This window comes from Brienomyrus brachyistius, chromosome 12 (genome assembly GCF_023856365.1).
Source record: "Brienomyrus brachyistius isolate T26 chromosome 12, BBRACH_0.4, whole genome shotgun sequence".
Lineage (NCBI taxonomy): Eukaryota > Metazoa > Chordata > Actinopteri > Osteoglossiformes > Mormyridae > Brienomyrus > Brienomyrus brachyistius.
Window position 1 is genome coordinate 5,879,261 of NC_064544.1, and position 21,689 is coordinate 5,900,949.

A 21,689-nucleotide genomic window follows, 5' to 3' on the forward strand; every position below is an offset into this window, starting at 1 on the left:
TGTAAATTAGAGGACCTCCTTATAGGGCTGGATGTAGATTAACGACATACCCAGGATTAAGCAATTTCGGGTTAAGGGGCTTTTTCAATGGCCCAACAGAATAGAACCACTCCAGGCATTTATGGGATTTGAACCAGCAACCTTCCAGTTACAGGCAAAGACCCCTCGCTATTATAACAAAGATGGGGAGAAATTGTTTATACAAATCAGTTTACCCTTTATATACGACACATTCATTAATAAAGATAACAGATAAACACGGTTTCGATTAATATATACCAACACTTGTTAAAAAACAATAAGGCTTATTACCATTTAGCCAAACTACCGCAGGTCTCGGCAGTAGACAAAACAAACAGAAACACTGAGAAATACAAAACGCTAAAATATAAAATGCTAATACATGAAATACATACTGACAATGCTATCAAAGAAGGAGATACTGAAGTAAAGACAGTCAGTCCGCATTTCTCTGTCAATCTTTACCTGGCTTCCATGACTCTTCCTGAACATTTACCGACAACCGCGAGACAAATGCAGAACACAAGTCTTGAATTATGTTACTGCACCAATGAAATGCAGCTGAGCTGTATCAGATCTGCCAAAGGAGATATAAGGTTAGCATTATTAATGACGCCTTTGAATCATGTCTGAAATCAGCTGTCTTCTAGCCATACATAAGTATTTTCCTATATATAATTATTCTTGATTTGTGTTTATGACCGCAATGTCTTTAGGGAACTGGTAAGACGACATTCATGAAAAAGTTGGCTGGGTGTCAGAGTAGCCAGGCAGAGGAGGTAAACACTGAGTGCAACACACACGTCGGCCCGCTGTGTCGAGGCCTTACAGGTGTAGCAGGGAAATAGCATTATTCCACACAGAGTGCTCACACTGTATGCACAAAGTATTCACGCACAAAGTAAGCACACTGCGTATTCAGTTAATGTATTGTTAATAGTGTAGCTGTTATTTTATGTTGTTCCAAAGGGTAGGTTCCCATCCTGAACCTGAGCTGCAAGCTGCAGAAGTTTGAAGGTCAGCTGCTGTCATCATAAAATAGGCAGCAGTCTGATCTGTCTTCCTGTGCTCTTCTCCATGAGTTGATCGGGGATACATATTCCCAGCCTTTGACATCATGAAATTCCTGCAGATTGAAAGCATCATAGGTCAAGGTGGAAGTCTTTTGAACTTCTAAACGTATTGTGGTTCTGGGAGCCGAGGCATGTCGGGAGCGGAGAGAGACATGGGGACATGCTTGCTGGGGAAATCACGGTCTTTATTACCGGTCCTTAAAAGGACTACAACAGGCACCCAATGAGCACCGAACCGAATACAGATTTACACAAGTTTCATACATGCAAGGAGCAGCGTAAGCAGCAGCAGTCCTCAGGACGGGTTCGTGTGAAGCGGGTAATGATGCCATTGACCCACGCTGTGGATGAAGGTTCTCATAATTTGTGGAGAAAGATGTCAGACCTGTTTGGATGGTTCCGGTTCTTTGAAGAAATTCGCATCTGCTAATTTTGTCGGAGGAGGCCGCGAGGAGACCTATAAACTTATAACCCAAAAGGTAGTTATCTCCATTCTTGTCATCAGGTTTACAGGCGTCCAATAAAATGGATTTATGTTCACGTCGTTCCAGTTTGCTGAACAACCCGTGAGGGAGAGAACACCAGCGGGTGTAGACGGCCCTCTGCTTGGGTAAACCCCCTGATATGTACGTGACGGACGAGCCCTCAGTTCAGCTCCTCATCGCAGACATGTTACATTTTTGATACTTTCTGGTTGACCTGACCATTAGCCATGCATGCACACTCATTAGCACAACGTCTATACATATTCATTCCCCATGTCTATTCTCCATGCCCAGAAGGCAACCTTCATGCTAGAGCATAATTTGACCTCGTAGCTAGTGGACTTAAGTCTAACGCATAAGCGGTTCTGGACGGTGTGACATGGGTCCGTTAGGAGAGCTGGTACTGTGAGCATGCTTCTTATTGTACAGGCAAGATGTGGTAGGCTGGAGTGAATAAGCACAACTGGAGATTATGAAAGATTAACATCTCCAATCCTGGGGGAAGATGGGAAGTACTTCTTTGTGAATGACTGGCCTGGACCAGAATGGTAATGGTACGCCCAGCATCCCTAACACACTCTGGCGTCTTCTCTTCCACTGGGAGCACTGCGGATGATGGTTTGGTTTGGGCACCAAAACCACCATCGAGGGGACCATTAATATTTTTTAAATGCACCTGAGCAACAGGATCACTGTTTTTAGTCAAACAGATGTTTATGTCCGGTTAAAATTCTTATTGTAATTATCATTAGAAAACATTACTTGCTAGACCAAGTTATTCTCCAAATGTAATTATGTGAGTGACATGTCTTTATAAACATTATTTTTCTGCGCCACCTGCACATGCGGTTTTGGAGAGATAGGTGTGTCAGCGCTGGACAGATGGGTGACAGAGGCAGTCAGAGGAACAAACCTTTATTATTTTCAGCAAATACGTTTTGCCTTATTCTAACAGACCTCAGGCACAAATCGGTAAACAAACAGCAAAAAAAAAAAAAAAAAAAAATCCAGAAATCTAACTTTCAGAATTAAACACCCTAGACTTCAACAATACTTTCAAACAGTATAAAGTGTCTTCAACGTGTGTGTGTGTGTATTTTTAAAGCTAAAAGCGCACGAAAGTGAGGACACACAGCGGACATGCATAAAGTGAAGGACTACAACCATCAGACACCAGTGTAAACCTGACGTTGCCACCTCCACCCCTCGGACAGTGCAGCCCTGGCCTCCCGGCGGCTTCTCTGCTTACTGTGCTGCCCACGGCGGTTCAACCTCCGCAACGCCCTGTAGTCTTATCACAGGGCTGCATTAGCGAGCATGTCGCTGTTTGGAGGTGCAAAGCCGGGGCATCACCAGAACTCACAGCAAACCTAACCCCCCCCCCCCCCCCCCGGTCCCCCATCAGAATTATATGGGGAACGTAACACGATGCATAGGCACAGTTACAATTACGGGTGGTCTAGTGCAAAACAGAAAATGTTGAGAAGCACCTGGCGCCCTCTATTGGATCAGAGGAGTGTTTCATGAACGCCCTCAAGGCGTCACTGCAGTAGAGTGCCGGGACGATCAATTTGTTATTTGCGGTAACGGCGCTTCTGCATACAGGTATCAGTGGAATAAGCGCAACTGCACTACTGGTGCGACAGTCAAAAAGATGGGATTTTCATTAAATACTCGATTTGACATTTGCAGCCTCAGTTACATTTGCACCGGGTAGTTCTGGGCATTAAGGCCGGCTGCATCATTCACGCAGGCGGAGGTAGTGGAGGAGGAAGGCGGAGTCGGTCCAACACCAGCAAAGCTCCAGAAGAGGAGGAAATAGTTCAACTATTACCACTGAAATCTGTGCAAAAATTTTTTTTTTTCTTTTTACACAAAAAAAAGATTTCTACACAACTTTAACAAACCATAAATACATTTTAACAGTTCCAGCAGAGTGTGTTATAAATGGTCAATTTCATAAAATGTTTTTTTCTGAGCAGCGGGTTTCTGCTCGAACCACCCCCAGGGCCACTATGAAGGCAGCCAGGTAGCGAGACCCAGACAAATTGGCCCCCGGCGCCCCTGTAAGAGTCCAAGAGCAGTCCTTTGAAAAGCTGGGGCAGCTGGACAATTTCTGAGATTTATTTTCTGGGGATGAATACTTTGAATCCAAATATACATAAAAAAAAATAAAAAATGAAATGCGACGCGACTAAAATTCGTCTTTGGCTTTGAATATCCAAATTTTATTTAATTTAATAGAAGCACAGGCTTTCCAAGCAGGTTTCTCTCCCACCCCCTGTATTTGGATCTCAGGAGCTAAGAGAACATTCTGGTATATAGCAACTGCTCCACACCTGAAAGGAGAAACTCCAAGCTGGAATAAAATGAAAAATCCCAGAACCAAAAGCATTATAAAAGAGAAGAAAAAAAAAAAAAAAAAAAAAAATCACACACACAACAAAAATCTATCATGGACTTTGAAGCCGCACAGAGCTTCAGGGGTTGCTGTAGGTGAGGTGCCGCTGACCGTCGCTGCTGTACCCTGCCTCTCTGCTGCCGTGATACTGGACATAAGCCCTACCCCTGCCACGACTCTGTCCCTTGTCGTTGGCAGTGGGGTAGGTCTCCCCCGGCCTTCTCTCCTTGTATCCGTACTCCCGCCGGTTATCCAGGACTCGCCGACTGCGGTACGCTCCCCTGCCCCTCCAGCCCCTCTCCCTGCCGTAGCCTTGACCATCATCATAGCCTCTCCGCCCCCTGTAGTGGGTGCCGTAATAGGACCTGCCATTCCTCAGAGCCAGCCCGTCGGAGTCACCCTCCTCCCTGCGAGGGTACACTGCGCCGTAGGCCGACCTCGCGCTCCCTTGGGGACTCTCTGCCGTAGTCCCGGGCACACAGTCAACCCCCGGTCCCAGGCTGACTTCTCCCAGGGCATGGTCCTTCTCAGGCGTGGCCGTGTCAGGTGTTGCCCGAGACACTGCCTGGTCAGGCTCTCCGGCGACGTGGCTCTCATGTGACAGGCCTGGATCCGCCAGAACGCTGGCCTGTGAAGACGTGTCTGCAGTCGGTGTGGCAGTCTGCTCCATGGACTGCTCGACCCCAGAGGTTGGTATGGAGGTGCCGGTCCCATCGTTGCCTGACTGATTGACCATCTTGGCCACAGGAGGCTCGGCAGTGCTGGCCAGCTCAGGTCTGCTTGGGTTGGCGCTGGGTAACCTCTGGACAGGGTATCCCGGCAAGATGGTCGGGTAAGGAGAGGAGGCCAGGAACTGAGGAGGGAACTGCGGGGTGAATAGAGCCTGGCGGGCCCAAGGTATACTCCCCATGCGGGGGGGCAGCTGGAGGGCAGATTGTGGACTATATCCCAGGGCCGGCCGGCCCTCCGAGCCCAGGCAGAGCTCAGGGTGCCTGGGAGGTGGCACCTCCATGCCCATGCCGGCCCCAGGGTGGACAGGGCAGTGCAGCGGCTCCACTGGGCCTAACGACCTGCCACTGGCCTGGCTGAAAGGCACCTGGCCGTAGGCTTCCTGCACGGAGTTCATGTGGAGGACAGGGGCCGGGGCATCTGCCATCCAGGGCGTCATGTAGGGAGACTGCGGCAGTGGCGGGGGCTTGGGCTGCATGGCACAGGCATTCAGGTAGGCCTGGTACAGGGGGTATATGTAGGAATGTGGCATCCACATGGGGTATGTGTACGCCTGTAGGGGGTGCAAAGGGGGAGGGAAAAAAGGAGGGAAAGTATCTATCAGCAATAAAACTCATCTCTAAGGGACAGTCAATAGGGACCTCTCCCTGGACTAAGACCACCTCCATCATACAACAGGCCTTTCCATCATTTTCCTGAGACATAACCCATGCAGTTACCAAAATCTAATCCCAGTGACCAAACGGGGCATGTTAGGGTATTACAGCTGGTCACATTCCCAAAATGGAAACCTGTTTAATCCTGCAACCCTGCCCCAACAACGCAAAACTTATATTACAAACTGGTATCACTTTGATACATGTTTAGACAGCCAGAAGGTTCTCCTGCACAGCCTGAACATGCAACGGATATATGCATCGTCTGCTGGTAAATGGACTGCATTTATATAGCACTTTTCTACTCCTACAAGTACTCAAAGCGCTTTACATTTTATGCCTCACATTCACCCATCCACACACTCATTCACACACCGGTGGCGGAGGCTGCAAGGCGCCAACCTGCTCACCGGGAGCAATTTGGGGGTCAGTGTCTTGCTCAAGGACACTTTGATGGGGTCAGGAGGAACCAAGGCTCGAACCTGCAACCCTCCAGTTGCCAAACGACAGCACTACGTCCTGCGCCACCATCTTCCGCATCAATAAAAGAAATAAAAATAATAAAAGAAAATATCCTTAAGAATTCTTACCTTAATGCCAAGATTGTAGAAAAATCTGAGGACGTTTGTGTCTAGAAATAAAAAGCACAGGTCAAAAAAAAAACAAAAAAAAAAAAAAAAAACAAACAACATACTAATTCAACCTCACGGAGTCCCGGAGTGCTCTCACCTCTGGGAAGATCGTCTCCGTTGCACATTAAGGAAAACGGCGGAACCATTTCAACTTCTTCCTTCTCGTTCACAGGGAAACCAGGGTACAGGGGGTCCTGGTAAGGGGACGGGAACTGGTGCAGGGGGGGTATGGGGGCCTGAGCTATGGGCCCGTGAGCAGCAGACGAGTGGGGACCATGGGAGTGAGGCAGCTGTTCGGGCAGCATGGGTATCGTGGTTGGTCCTGGGGAGATCCTCACCTGTGACATCACACCTGCCAAGAAGAAGTCAGGATTGGAGATGTTAATCTAAAGCCTGGCAGATATCTCCAGAGAAGATTCTTCGAGTAAATTAAAGAGAGTTAATGCAATGGATCTTACCCAGAGGACAGCTAGTGGCTACCTCATATGGTGGGGGCTCCAGAGGTAGGGATGAAAAGCCAGAAGGAGGCACTGGCCCCTTCTGAGGTGGAGGATTAGGAATTACACAAGGTGGAAGTGGGATCTGAGACGGTGGAGTAGAAGGAGGAAGGAAAGCCACCTGCGATGGGCCGTGGGTTTGGGGTGGCTGAACGAGAACTGAGCCAAAGGTAGTATGAGCTTTGGAGGACTGATCGAAACCAGGGGTGCCAAGCCCAAGAGCTACAGATGTTTGAGTGGGAGGAGAAGTGGAGATTAGATCAAGGGCTGGAGAAGGCTGAGGGGGAACAGAAGTGGGGATAAGACTTGGAGCTTGAGATGGCTGATTGGTAGTGGAGGAGGCATCAAGAACCGGGGCTTGAGATGGATGAATGGGAGCAGAGGTGGAGATGATACAAGGACCTTGAGATAGTTGAATAGGAGTAGCGGTGGACACAAGATCAGTGACTGGAGATGGCTGAGTAGCAGCAGAGGTAGAGACGAGACAAGAAGCTTGAACGGACTGAGTGGGAGCAGAAGTGGAGATGAGACCAGAAGCCGGAGAAGTCGGTACAGGAGCACGAGCTGCTGGACCAGGAGCTTGATATAGCTGGTTCAGAGAAGCTGTGGGAGGTCTTGTGCCTTGGGTCGTTTGAGTGGGAGCAGAGGTTGCTGGACTAGGAGCTTGAGATGGCTGAGAAGAAGGGGTGACAGGCCCAGTAGCCTGGGATGTTTGAGAGATGGGAGTAGATGGAGCAGGAGCTGGAGATTGGTCCGAAGCAGAAATGGAACTCTGCAGCTTCAGAGAAGAGCTAGATTGTGCTGAAGCCTGGAAGAGATCCAAATATACAAGTTGAGATTTGTCACTCAAAGGGTCACTGCAGGTGCTTGAGTGTCCATGTTATACATGACATATAACAAACTGTCGCTCACCATGCCCTTGCTCTTCTCCCCTTTCATTCCAGTTTTAGGCGAGAGAGATTTCCTTTCTGTATTAAGAGAAATGCAACTGGACTTTAAAAATTTAAGGGCAAAATGTATACGATGCATCTCCTGAGAGTTTGTTACGGGGATGAGCGAGAACAGCCCCCTCACCACTCTCCCAGGACTGCTCCTGCAGGTCCCCCTTCTTCCTGGACCCCCGTCGGTCTCCAGGATGCGATCCTGCCCTCTTCCCGCTCTCACCCAGTTGGGCTCCCGCCTTCTTCCCATGGCCGTTGGAATTTGCAGCAGTCTGATGAAGAGGGTGCTTCTCAATATGCGTACTTGACCGTACTTGTGTTCTCAAATGCCCATTTTACATCATCTTCCACTGCCGCAGACCCGTACCAATAGTCAAGAACAGAAGTACAGAGGATGGTAACAATCTCCGGGAGTCATTCTTGCCTTACGTCAAATATCAAAGATACATCTATTGCATCCTCACCAACCAAGACAAATCCAGTGATTCGCTGTACCCCAAGTTCATTGAGAGACAAGTTAACAAGAATGATCTTGCAAATACCACTAGTACAATCTTATGTTCTTTTCTCTGAGTCTAGCTTTGAGTGTGGAAAACCAAGGTGCACTCAGGATTTGGAATGGCCTAACTAAAGCAGAACCCAGGGTTTAACTCTACCCCCCTGGAAAGTGGCTCGATGAGGACAGCCCAATCTATTCCTTAGATTAGTGATAAAAGCAGCGAAATAGGGATAGACCTGCAGGTCACCCAACAATGCGGTTTGCCTCTCACTGTAAACGCGAGCTGTGACTTACGCGCAGGGCTGGGAAGCTCTTCTCATCTCTCTGCATTATTTCCAGGAGCGCCTGCTCCTCAGACAGAGCCCCAGAGTGAGCATCCTGTGGTGGGGCTGCTGCAGTTCTGAGGTCGCCCTTCCTGGAATGATAACACCAACAAACGATGAAGACATGGGCCAGTCAAGATTCTGGGGCAGGCCGACCCCTGACTGCTGTACCACATGGGAATCCACTGATCAAGAGAGACAGTCTTTGCTTAAAAGACTTGTGTATAAAGAAGCATATCACAGGGTTTATTTTGGAAAAAAAAAAAGTCCTGATCGAATAATAGAGGAATTAGTCTACGGCCCTAATATGCGATATCTGGACAGTGAACTAGTGCAGAGAACAGACCCACACATTTTCTGTCTAATACAAAAACCCAGTCTACTATTGTTTCTTTGAAGGCGAAGTAAATACACTCATTACTTCATCATGTGTCAACGCCGGACTTTCAATAATGTCATTGTTCCCTTTGTTTGCAGTACCCTTGCATGCCAATTTTGATCTCGGCCACGGCTCTTGTACTTCAGAGACACAGTGCTACGCAGTGAAGTTGGGCTGCGCTCCGACGTAATTGAAAAGGGACAGAAAATGCAGGATTTTATTTATACTCCCAAAAAGGTCATCGTCCTGCACTTTGGTGAACAGGAGTCAGACAGAAGGGGGGCACACCGGGGGTTTGAGGTCCTGCTGGACGGCGCCTCCTCTGGCAACACCTGCGAGGGCCAGGAGTCTTGCTTCTGAATCCTGCCCTGTGCAGGCGTCCGGGCTGCAGGAGACGGAGCTTTCGCCGACCTCCTCGTTCTGGACTCCCACTCTGGACGGGATTTGGAAAGCGTCAAACACAAAAGCAGCAGAACCTCCTGGACGGGGACGTGACCCGGCCGTAGCTCCTCACCGGATCGGTGGCCATTCCCATCGGGAAAGCTCTGCTTCCTGCCCTTTTCCGCCACGGTGCTCCACGTCAAGGCCTCATCCGTAGAGGCTCGCAGGTTACACAGAGGGACACTGTGCCTGCCCGGCCACAAGGGGGCGCCATCATTCACATGGGGCAACAGTCATCCATGATATTCGCGGCTTATTGAGAGCAGACCAAACAGAGCTATGCTAGCGCTTCTAAATCTGAGTGAAGAACCACCAGGCAGCAGTTCTGCGGCGTCACTACAAAGCGTCACGTGACTCACAGCAAACCACTGCAGCGGAATGTTCATATGTGTCAGAACACGACTTACTTCTTGCCAAGCTCTTCAATGAACACCATGACAGGGCCGTTGTTTGGGGATACCTCCTGAACGTACGCACTGTAGAACCGCCCCGAATTCTCCAGCCGCGCCTGAAATGACGAATACACCATATTCAAGAGGAACTAAAAAGGATAACTAAAGCATATGCCCTTCTGTCAGACATGCGACATCCGTACCTTGCACTTATCTCCGACAGCGTACTGCATTCCTGCAGCGATGCGGAAGTCGCGTTTTTGCTGGGCTATGGAAATGAAGACGGTTTTAATGCCACCTGAACGGCATCTCGAACTTCGGCAAGTAGCAAGGAATGCAGGGCGTGCCGAAAACGAACAGGGGAGCGGCGTTTACCTCTCTGAGACCTCAGCCACACATCATAGGCCACATTTCGGAACACGAAGGGGCACAGGGACTTCCGCGCGCTCAGGGACAAAGCCTGAGGAAGGTGTGATTTGGCCGGGGTCTAATGCAGACAGAAGCGAAGCTCTTGAGAGGACAGCAACTTTCACAGACAAAGCCAAGCTTACCAGCCTTTACATTAAATCACCTAAGTATGCTAAAAAATACCTGCGAAAACAACCATCAATGGGTTCCTATATACATAAGCTACAGATCTATCCCAGAAAACCACCGTATCGTGAAATATCAAATCCCAAAGCGTCCGCGTGAAACAGAACGAAGCACACTAGTGCGACGCGGCCTCATTCAGCCTTTCATATGAAAACAGGTTGATGGTAGCACACTGACCTGGACCTTAGGAGAGCCAGTGCTGTTCGCAGATCTGAGGCTGTTAACGCTTGAGTAATCGGCCACCTCACTGGACCTGTCCAGGAAAGACATTTGCTTTCATTCAATGCCAGATCAAAGATCAAAATCCACAAAAAAAAAAAAAAAAAAATCAATTTGTACAGCTATTAACTCATTTATCTAATTCTACGAAAATCTTCCGTTACAAGTTTCATTTTGAGGGAAAAAGTAGGCAAGGTAACCTCATGTTTCCTGTGAAATAAAACCCAGCTGAAGAGCCAACAGGATAGCGCAGATTTTTTATGATGAACGATATTTATTTGGCACATAAGGCCCCCTCCATAACTTTCAACACCTTTCATCACAAGAACCTGCCCCTTACTGAGTTGGCATGGCAACACACCCACCAAGTAACTTCCAGAAACTCCCTTATTTTCCAACTGTCCGCCCTGGGGATTTAGAATATCCCTCTGGCTATGCGAATTGCAGGTCCAAAGGTCATTAAACTGAATGCATGACACTCGAGAGGGTGCAGACCAAACACTTTAATGGGAAATACAAATCAAATCAAGAAGCAAGAACTACTCCTAAAATGAACTATTTAATAAACTTAATATGCAATATAAAATGAACACTAGTATTAATATACCTTATTTCTAAACGCTAAAATTATTTTATAAAAAACACACCAGCTAACAAACAGGTCAACATTTACCGCCTAGATTGCTGGTTCCCAAACTTGTCAGCCCACAACCCGCACCAAAACACTGTCAGAAACTCTCGACTCCTATTTTGGGGCGGGGGAGGGTAGATTTATTGCAATCAGTTGGTTGTGGTTCCGACAGATTTCCCCCCCTCCCACCCACATAGCCTGGAAATCATCTCATGACCCAACGTGCTGGGAATCCCTGCTTTAGATGGTAAATGACAATTATTGAAATTTTGTTGATGTTCGTTTTTTATTTGTGAAAATAAACAATCTTGCGGCAAATCTTTGGATGCGCAGAGTGCGGTTCACAGGAGCTATCGGTTCAGTACTCCGCTTCTCTTTTACCAACTTTCAGTAATGCACATGCTGGTGTTTGACTGGCTACCGGCATGAAGCGACCTGGCAGCCTTACCCGAGAGCGCTGTCCTCATCGAGGTCTGACTCCTCGCTGCTCCGACATTCCCCGCCTATGTCACGGCCAGTAACAGCGCAGCCTTTTAAACAGGCGTCCACCAGGTCACCATCCATGCTGCAAACCCTCTTATAGAGCAGCTCGTACAGAATGGCTATGGAAAAACAGACAGTGCAAGACTGAGGCATCAGAGACAACAGTCAAAGACGTTCAAAGAAAAGTCCAAAACATTTCATAGGGCAGACAGGACCATGCATGCTCATATTTTAAGAAACAGCACCAGTGCCTCCATATATATGTACTATTCGGTAAAATTCAATGAGTGGTCTTGTCTACAAAAGAGCAATTTACAAACTCAAAGCAGCATCCTGCCATTAGGCACAGTGACACATTTCGGTCAGCCAGTCTGAGCAGGGAGCTGCACATTCAGGCGTTATTCTCGAAAGTGCATTAGCACACTTACACTGGCAGAGTGCAGCCTTGCTCTCGAACTCTTTCGGATACACGCTATCATAATGGTTCCCGTTTAGAAAGCAGAGCCGGACCTTAACACAGACACAAAGACAGGGGACAAAAGCGTGTTGGTTCACAGCGATGGCCGACCACGTCACAGCTAGGCCACGGTGTCCGTGCTCTCGTAACCTCACCATAACACTGATAGCTGAGAAAGAATTCCGCTATTAAAATGTCACAGACTACATTTTATAATGCATCTCAGACTCTGTAAAACACACTGGGTTCCTTTTACCTGGTCAGGGAAACCATTCTCAGTTATATGCACGGGTGGTTTCCCAGGTTCCTGAAAAATGATGAAGTCATGCCTATAACAGGGAAAACAGGAACTATTACGTCATCAATGGACCTTAAATGGTCTATCACTAGAAAAATATATAATTCACTAAGAAGATCTAATTAACATCTAGCAAAACAGCGATGACAAAAATATCTGCATTTACTAGAGGAAAATATAATACAAACTACCACTCTTACTTGTAGATAAGAGCCAGGGCACTAATCTCTACTTCTCCAACCCAGTTCTGTAAAAATAAAACCATTATTAGGCTGCCCACTAACATTCAGTTAGTCGCAATGAGATGCCAGCATCAGATCAGCTTATGGAACGAAGCTTTCGTCAGTCCTTTTCAGCCCAACCAACACACAACAGATGCATTAAAGGCGAAAGTAAAACACATTCCCAGATGTCAAAGAGCAACTAGCAAAATGGCAGAAGCAGCACTACCACTGGGCAAAGGGCACCAATAAATTGGGACCCCCTCAAATACCTACCTGTGGATCCTGGAGGTGCTCCAAATACTCCGCGAAGTTCCCCTCGACAAACTGCAAGCCACATAATGAGAGGAAACGGATTTTGACGTCAGGTGCCGAGAGTGGGGGTCCATCACCATGCAGAGCGGCTCGATGAGACCCACGTGACGGCAGCCCTACATACCGCCTCGTATTTCGTCCTGTTCTTCCTCAGATAACTGACGCACGCTGCTCGCACTTCGGTGTGCCGGCTTTGGCAATACAGGACCTGCACGGGCATGAGAACGAGAGAGAGAGACGCGAGCTTTATAAGGGGCAGAGGCCGGCTGCCTCGCGCCGCGCCGCCCTCCGGCCCACGCTACGCGGCTGGAGACAAGCTGGGCCGGGCGCACGTGCTGCGGCGCGAGGCAACCGGCCGCCTCATTCAGCGCCGAAACAAGCGCGCTTTCCGTACACAAATCATACCTGCTCCGCCACGGCTCGGAACAAACAGGAGCCGTCTTTGGCTATTTTCTTTCGGTAGAAGCCCTTCGACTCCAGATACTCGTCCATTAACTTCTCCAGCGCCTGCCCGTCTTGCGAGCCCGCTTCCATTGCTAATCCTGCTCAAGTTTTCCCACCGCTCTCTTCCCCTTCGTCTGCGTCTCTCTCTCCGTCTCCGACGCCCTCCTCACACTCCAGGATTCAGTGTCGCCTCGGCTGCTCACGAATCCAGGAAATAAAGTCCCGGTTCCACGTCGGTTTCGTTTTCACAGAAACATCAGCTGCGAAGCAACTTTACAGCGGCCGTGAGCAAGCAGCCGGCTGGACATCCTTTCATCGGAAGGCGACTTCAGGCTCCACCGTACTAATGCCAAAACTAACCAAACCCCGATTTTCGCCACTTATTTCTCCGCCGTGCGACGCGGTAAACGGCGGACGATCCGTTTCATAACACAGTCCCGGTGCCGAGCTCCTCCGAGGACTTTTGACAGCAGTTTCGCAGTAGAGAAACTGGCTGCCCAGTTGAACGCTGGAAGTTGTAGTCCAGCGAGGCTCTCCGGTGGCACTGGAGAATTAAACTACAAATCCCAACATGACTCAGGCACAGGCCGGCAGCTGTTGATGTACGCCTGTCGGGATGCGTTTTCATGTGATTGATCCCTGTCTTATTTCAGGGGGGCGGTACAGATCAAACAATACCACCGGCAGGTTTTCCGTGCATTTTCCCCACACTGTTGATTTATTAAAGCCATCGTTTTGTACGGAAAAGTATGAGACTTTTGCAGTCGTGAATTATTTACCATTTGGGCCACCGTTAGACCATGAGCAAATTAATACTGGTAAAGTGATTAGGTGTTATTTTTGTTTACAAACTATGATATAAATAAAATAGCGGAGACCCGAGACCTGCAATTCTCGTGTTCCATTGTTCAAGAGACAATCCGGTCCTTTAGTGTATGTGGAGCAAAGAAAGGAAAAAATAAACATTTGTAGCAACATTTTGTGACAGACGTGCATGATGAGTATTTCGTTTAGCCATATCTTGGAGTAAAGCTTTATGTGAGATGTAGTGTGTTTTAATTGATTATAAGTGAAACCTTTCTGATTTTGATGTGGTACGTAATTTTATAGATGGTAGATGGGTTATATGTAAAAGGAACATCGCTCCGTTGCCACACAATGACGGAGTTGGAATTCCTGTGGGATTTGTACGAGTGTGATGATTTTAGCCGGATTTTCACCTTGTGGGAGTTCTGGGTGGTGTTGCACGAAGCAGTATTTCTCAGTTAGCTCGGTTAATTTAAGATAGAAGGCTTCGTGGAACACCTGCCCCCCCCCGTACATCCAGGTTGTTGATAAAGATTTGATTTTATAAAAGAACGATTTAAGGCTAGAGCCCTACACATTTTTGAGTTTCCCCTCATTTAACCTACCCATTAACATAATGTTTTTTAATTCTCTGATTGTGCTTGTTTAAAAATATTTTAAAAACTCAAGTTTAATTATGTTTTATTATGGAGATTTTATGAGGTGAACTTGAATCATGGATTCGCATAGTGAACAATGAATATACAACAGGTGGTCTTCCATCACAAGTAACCAATGTGTGTGATAGAACCACAAATGAGGGGGGGGGGGGGGGGGGGGCGTTGGAATGGCCTTTTGTTTCCCTCTGCTGGACGGATGCGGCATAGTACAGGGTAATGATCGGATTTTTCTTCGGGAATAGTATTATGTAAATGATTAATTCCCGATTTTATTAATTGTAAAAATGTCAGTACAATATATAAGTCATGTCATTCTGAGACTACATGGAAAATTAATTCTAACTTATGTGGTAATTCAAAAGTAGGTGGCTGAGGGTGTTTAAATTCCACCTTTCCTCTGTGCGGAGATGCCGTGTTCTCCTTCAGTTCAAAGACATATAGTTAGGGCTACCGGCGTTTCTGAATTGTCTGTAATGTATAATCGTGTGTGTATGTGCCCTGTGATGGCCCTGCATCCCGTTCAGGGTGTACCCCAGCCCCGTGCCCTGTGACGGACCGGCATCCCATCCAGGGTGTACCCCAGCCCCGTGCCATGTGATGGGCTGGTATCCCGTCCAGGATGTACCCCAGACCCGTGCCCTATGATGGCCCGGCATCCCGTCCAGGGTGTACCCCGGCCCCGTGCCCTGTGATGGACCGGCATCCCGTCCAGGGTGTACGCCAGCTCTGTGCCCTGTGATGGACCGAGGGTGGGTAGCCCCTTATCACACCATATTCCTCTTCTGCAATAAATAATGTTTGTGCTCTGTAGCTTGGCCCTCTCGGGGTGGCTGAGTGAGCGACCCCTCCACCTGGGATTCGTTAACAGCCTCCAGCTTCTCTGGACGTTACGGGAGATGAGGATGACTGGCAAGTTACTCGATGCCATTGGGCCCCAGGAGGCAACATTTTTGTGGCCCTCGGGCCTAGAAACCTCAGCTGTTTAAGGCGGGGGTGGGGCTGAACTCCGAGAGGCGCTTGTATCACCCAAGTCATTACTAGGAAGGTATTTATATATTTAAAGAGTCAGGCTAACTTCACAGCTGGTGTGTATTGTGTGTGTGTGTCGGTGGGGGGGGGGGGGTCACTTCTTGATTCTATAGGCTTTCATAGTTGAAAAAATAGCTGTGTGAAGTTGATTGCATTGTGGAATAAGCACCTCGCGTTTCTCTCTATCCTGCTGGCCATGAAGGGGTCTGTGCTGATTTTCTGCTGGGTTCCACTTCTGTTAAGCTGCTCTTTCTGTATAAATTTTAAATGTGAGAGTGTGAAGGACTCGGCTAATGATGTTTCTGGGTTGAGGTGTCCCTGTGCGCCTCACTGCCGGCTCTGAAGCTAAACCTGCTCCACATCCCTCTGAACGCAGCCGCTTCCCACAGCTTCCTGTAAGACTCAGTCCAGCTCGTTAATTCACTCCATCCTCTTTGCATGCAGTGTGAAAGGAGCACATTAAGGACAGCGCTGTGGGCTCATGCTGACTCTTGTTTAATGTCGTTACTGTGTCAGTATTAATAACCCAAAGCACCTTGATCTAGACTGTCATCAACAAACTGAAATGAAACTGTATTTACCATTTGGGCAAGTATGAGTACAGGCACCTTGGAATTCTGTAATTTTCACATAATCGATCTTCTCTCCTTTGAGACACACTCACATACACAGTGGGAATGCAGTCAGACATATATCCAAAGCCCCTTGAGCCTTTCAGGGGGGTTAAGGGCCTTGCTCAAGGGCCCAATGGGCATGTGACTATTCTGTGAGGAATCACAGGTTATTGTACTGAAACGGGCCCCTTACACCAGAGACGCACAGTGATCGGCATTATGAAGGCGTCGCTATGGTGATGTGCGCTCTCTGTGAAGGGTGGGAGTCAGACTGCCGTACGCTCCCGGTGTCATGGCCACAGCAGCTGGCATCTGGGATGTTTGTTTTTATCGCCGAGCCTGGGGGTGGGGTGGTGGGGGGTGGATTTAAAGCTCAAAACTCACCATTCTGCACCATGGAAGGCAGTTACTCCCCCCCGGGGAGAAAGTCCCCATAAAGGTGTTTCCTCTGAAAAATCCCAGCCATGTTCTTCCACTGCCCTCACCCCCCCACAGAGGTCCCACACTTTTAAAATTGGCTGCTGCTATTGGAATGCTGGGCTATATATAGGTGCAGTGCTCTCCGGCGAGCGGCGCTGACGGCTGCCTTGAGGCTGCCTCGCAGATAAACACTGACCGTGCATGTGACACGGGTCTAGGCAGTACTGGCTACAGCACTTCCCAGTGCTCTGGGGTTTGCCCCGCAGTTCCTGTGCAGGGGGTCTAATGGCAAAGGCCGTACATAGGCATGCCCCCAGGGATAGTGAAGGGACAGCAGGACAAGGGCTGACATGGCAATGTGGGGAGGTTGATTGATGTCATAAAATTTTGGGAGGTGGTCCTGATGGTAAATTTGCCAATCGGGGAAATTTAATAATTTTACTTGTTCAGTTTTTCCTGAAATGGTCACTGCTTTGCAGGGTGGGGCCCCTGATTTTCCAGGGGCCCTAGGCTGTAACCTAGGATAGTTTCTGCATTAATTGGCCCCTAGAGCACAGGGTTAGGTGCATCATACACATGACTGTATACCTTCTGTAGGCGTGGTACCACTTATGTGGTAGATCATCCTGTGTGTGTTCAGTGCTTTTGGTGGGACGTCTTCATTTCCAGCTGTGAAGTTTCGGTCCCAAAATGTCCCAGCCAGAGGGGGGTGCTGTTGTCACAGTGAGACACACTGAACCAAGCTCAGTGCTGACATGCTGTTGTCACAGTGAGACACACTGAACCAAGCTCAGTGCTGACATGCTGTTGTCACAGTGAGACACACTGAACCAAGCTCAGTGCTGACATGCTGTTGTGCTGTCAAAGCGCAGATGGCTGTGTTTAACCTTCCTTTTCCCCCTCATGTTCTAGGAGCAGGCGACGAGGCGGAGAAGTGGGCCGAGAAGCCATGGGTATCCCGGTGCGAGAGCTGAAGAAGAGGAAATGCGCCGGTGGGAGTGGGGGTTGAACCCCGGCCGGCCGGCCGGCACCACTAGCTCCAGGCCCTGGACGAGTGTGAGGGCGTCTTCTGGAGCAAATGGAGGGGGGGCCAGGGTGAGCCCCATGCTTGACCTTTTTGTTGAGGAGATGCGTTTCAGGCAGTTTACATTGGAGGCTGAACCAATCATCAGGTCAGATCATGCTGCCCTCTAGTGGCTGTTTGCGGGGTTATGAAAAAGTCACACGTAGCGCACAATGCAGGATCTCCTTAATTAATATTAAAATGTAGACATTTTTTATATTGCGTTTTGTTGGTTTCCCAGGGTCGTCACTTAGACACCAGGCTGGGTGGCCCCCTCTCAGGTCCGATGACCCACTGCCCCCCCACACCCCGGTACCAGGGAGGGATTACGGACCGGGCCGCTGCCCAGGGGCCCTTGGGGTGCAGGGGGCCCGTGGGGCCCCTAGCCCAAAACAATTTGCAACGCTTATCAACAATTTATTTTCGTTTGTCTATTTTAGAGGGCCTACATTCTTTGATCCTCTGCCTACAAGGGCCCCTGACCCTATAGGGAGGGTGTTTGGCTACCAAGGGCCCTTGAATTGTGGTGGTTGTGGTGGTGGTGCTGGTGGTGGTGGTGGGGGGGGCCCTCGCGAACGTTTTGCCCAGGGGCCCACACAACCCATAATCCGTCCCTGCCCGGTACAGCCAGCCCCGCTGACCCCCAGAGTCTCTCCGGTTGCCAGGTGGGGGTGCTGTTGACGCGCTGTGTCATCATGCCGGGCCCAGCACGGCCGGATTCGGGGTGACGGGGTGTTCAGATAAAAACCCGTGTTGTGCTGCTCATGCAAGCGGCACCCTTTACCCAAGCCCCGCCCCCAACTTCCGGAGACCAGCAGGTCAGGTGACCAGGGGTGCGTTTTTAATTGGCCCAGTTTTAATTGAACTAACTCTGTGCTCTAATGGCTGATACAGTACTTGCTGACTATGGGCGTTTGCCAGTTGCACTAAGATGACGTCAGACGGCGTGTGAGGCACGACTGGGGGGCTGGCAAGGATCAGGGCCTTTTTAAAAATGCACTTACAGATGTGCCACAGGCAGAGGGCAGCGCTGAGGCGGTCTGCACTGGCAGGCTGGCATCTGGCTAAGCGGCATTTAGACTCATACAGGCTGCCAGCTGGCACTCAGCCTGGTCCCGGAAGCGGTATAAAGGTCCTAATGCTTCGCAAAGTCCGGCGTTTGGTCAGAAATAAAACTGATAGCTGTGTTGGCAGTCTGGAGGGGCGATCTGTGAGGCACCTGTGTGTGCGGCCTGCAGTCAGACTGCAGGGACTCTGCACTCACACCTGCTGATTGTCCTCCTTAGATAAACACGTGGATTTTTTTTCCCCCAAATAACGTCCCGTGAGTGACATTCATGTTTCGGGATTAATTTTGGCCAGAAAGGTCTTCGTGAGGGTTTTTGGAGTAAAATGCAGCTTTAAGTTGATGCACGGAGCTGTGATTTGTTATTCTAGTCTTTTACACGCAGTTTTTTATCGGTGGGAGAGTGCCGCCTGTTATGTGGATAAGCGGGGGCGTGCAGTGCCTCACCTAGCTGTTAGTTTCTGTCTGAGTGCCTGTTAATGCCCCCCCATTAACCACACAGAATCCAGCATACATGGTGAACATGCATTCCCTCCCATTAAACGTGCTGGGATGCGTGTATACGTGTATCGCTCTGGCATGATTGGCTTGCCTTTTGTTTCAGGGATGGGGGGGGGGGGGGTGTGGTACCACTGGCAGGATGGGCCAGCACCCTCTGCTGGACCGGGGACTGCCCACATGCTTCCCTGTACTGGGTGAATGGGGAGTCAGACTACCCTCTCGATGCTGTCAGGTGACCAAGCTGACCGCACCAAAGGACCTGCACATCCTGCAATGTCCTTCAGAAGATGATCCGATTGGACCTTCCCAGTAATTGAAGCACTGTTCCCGCGGAGCCATTTCTTGTTCTAGCATGAGCATGAAAGGATGGGTCCCGTCAGGCCGTAAGGCCCGCAGTGATACTGGACTGTGTGAGACAAGCTGCAAATCTGCATAAATTACCAATGGCGAGGGCCGGCATTGTGATAAGCAGATGAAAAGCGAGGCCGGATATGCAGTTCTGAGGGCTGTAATTACCTAAAGGAAAAAAATATGTATTCGTATATTCATAAAAATATGTTTCTCTTTAAGAAAATATGAGTGGGTGTGGCCCATGCAGGCAGGGCGTAAATTCCTGGAGTTCTGAAGTAGCCAATCACATTCCTTGCTGCCAGGTGGCATGTGACCATTCCTCTCCCTTATTCCAAGCTCTTAACTGAGTAACTGGCTGATGGTTTGGTCGGTCAGTCTCACCTGAGCTTTGTAGCGTCTGACACTCCTCTTCCTCTTGTGTGAAAGTATGAAATGCTTTTTTAGTGCAGGTCTAAGTCAGCTACTTTTCTTTGGACTAATTATCATCACGTTAAACTTGACAATGTTCAGTCCTCACAGAGTATAAATTTAATTTGGGGTAATGTGTGTTTATGCAGTTTTCCTCTGACCCTTTATGAGAGACCTTGTGTTAAGGCGGCACAAGGTTATTCTTTAATAAGACCTTGACCCCGGAATACCATGTGACCCCGGAACACCATCTGACCCCCAGAACACCATCTGACCCTGGAATATTATCTGACCCCCGGAATACCGTGTGACCCCGGAACACCATGTGCATGTGAAATTCCAGAGGTGTTTTTATCATATTAGTATGTGATTCCTATTGCAAATAGGTGGCAAATAATAAGATAAGTAACATTAAAATGTTATGCTTTCCAGGATTACTGTAATCTGCCAGATGTCTTACTGGAGATGAGTGTGTTATTCATCTAACCAGCAGGGGGCAGCAAGCTGCTGCTCTCTCAGAGGATCCATCATGTTTACCCACACAGACTTATGTGCGTATTTTTGTTTCTCTGCTGCTGAAGCAGTTAGAATGAAATTCTGTATAAATTTGAATGAATGCTTGCATTCCACCACAAGTGTTTCATATTTAGTTTTGTTTTTGCTCCTGGGGCTGTGAGGGCAGGTCCCCCCCCCACCATGACGATGCAGGCACCCACTATGAGAAGTGTTTCACTTGCTGCCTGTCTTACTGTAAAACACGTGGGTCTGGATAAAAACACATAATTAAATGTGGGTTGATTTCACCTGCAGTCCCAGGAACCCATGCCAGGTTTGGTGTCTTCGCCCATGAAACACTGGCAGCGGTTTGAGCTGTCTGTCCTGTAGCCTGCGGGTGCCAGCCGCTGTATGAAGACCTCGGAAAACAGGGCCTGTGTTTATTCCAGGGAAGCACACTAGGGGGCACCATAGACAACTCATTGACCTGGGTTCGGGCTCAAGGGGCTTAAAAGCTGTGTAGCGTGTCATGGCTGTCAGTGATGGAGAAGTCGGGGTTAAAAGTAACCAGCGACGTTACCGGATTAATCCGTCAGCAGAGCGGCGGCGCGTGACGCTCTGGGATCGCCCCCGGGGCTCGGGTTTCCCCTCTCAGACAGGGCGCTCCCCCGCCTAAGCAGCCACTGTCACTGCTTCGGGGCAAACAGAGTGCGCTTATGCCACGAGCTCGGCCCTGTTTCCTATATTTATTTGCGGCCGTGATGATGCAGCTCGGTGACTGTGGCATGCTGCAGGTGGTGCGGGTGCCTGGGGGGTGTGGCCTGGGTGCCTCGGCAGGTGTGGTTGCCTGGGGGGTGTGGCCTGGGCGCTTTGGGGGTGTGGCCTGGGCGCTTTGGGGGTGTGGGCCGTGTCAGTGCCTTTGGCCTTCTTCCGCGTGTTTATCCACACCGAATGCCAGATGTCTCACGTTCGGATCTGTCGTTTATCCATGGCCGATATTTCATTGCAGATCTGGGGGTGGGGCTGTATTCCCCCTTAATGCTTCTCAAATAGTCGCAGATTTTTAGGCCCCGAGCCGCCGTGTCAGGAAGCATCAGGCTCACAGCGACACCCTCGTTGGACCTTTTTCTTTCCGTAAACCGATG

At 49.2% G+C, this 21,689-nt stretch overlaps 1 protein-coding gene across 1 annotated transcript; it reads right to left on the minus strand.

Moving 5' to 3' along the window:
- Nucleotides 1-2,478: 2,478 nt before the first annotated feature.
- On the minus strand, nt 2,479-13,683 carry otud4 (OTU deubiquitinase 4). Its single transcript, XM_048971059.1, has 20 exons — nt 13,093-13,683; nt 12,812-12,895; nt 12,649-12,699; nt 12,352-12,398; nt 12,110-12,182; nt 11,825-11,906; nt 11,362-11,515; nt 10,241-10,316; nt 9,845-9,956; nt 9,673-9,737; nt 9,485-9,585; nt 9,151-9,266; nt 8,925-9,069; nt 8,229-8,349; nt 7,569-7,707; nt 7,407-7,462; nt 6,456-7,302; nt 6,095-6,349; nt 5,956-5,996; nt 2,479-5,262 (listed from the first exon to the last, which is right to left on the minus strand). Exons 1-20 carry the CDS (start codon nt 13,219-13,221, stop codon nt 4,060-4,062), a joined length of 3,897 nt encoding a protein of 1,298 aa, XP_048827016.1. The 5' UTR covers nt 13,222-13,683; the 3' UTR covers nt 2,479-4,059.
- Nucleotides 13,684-21,689: the final 8,006 nt, after the last annotated feature.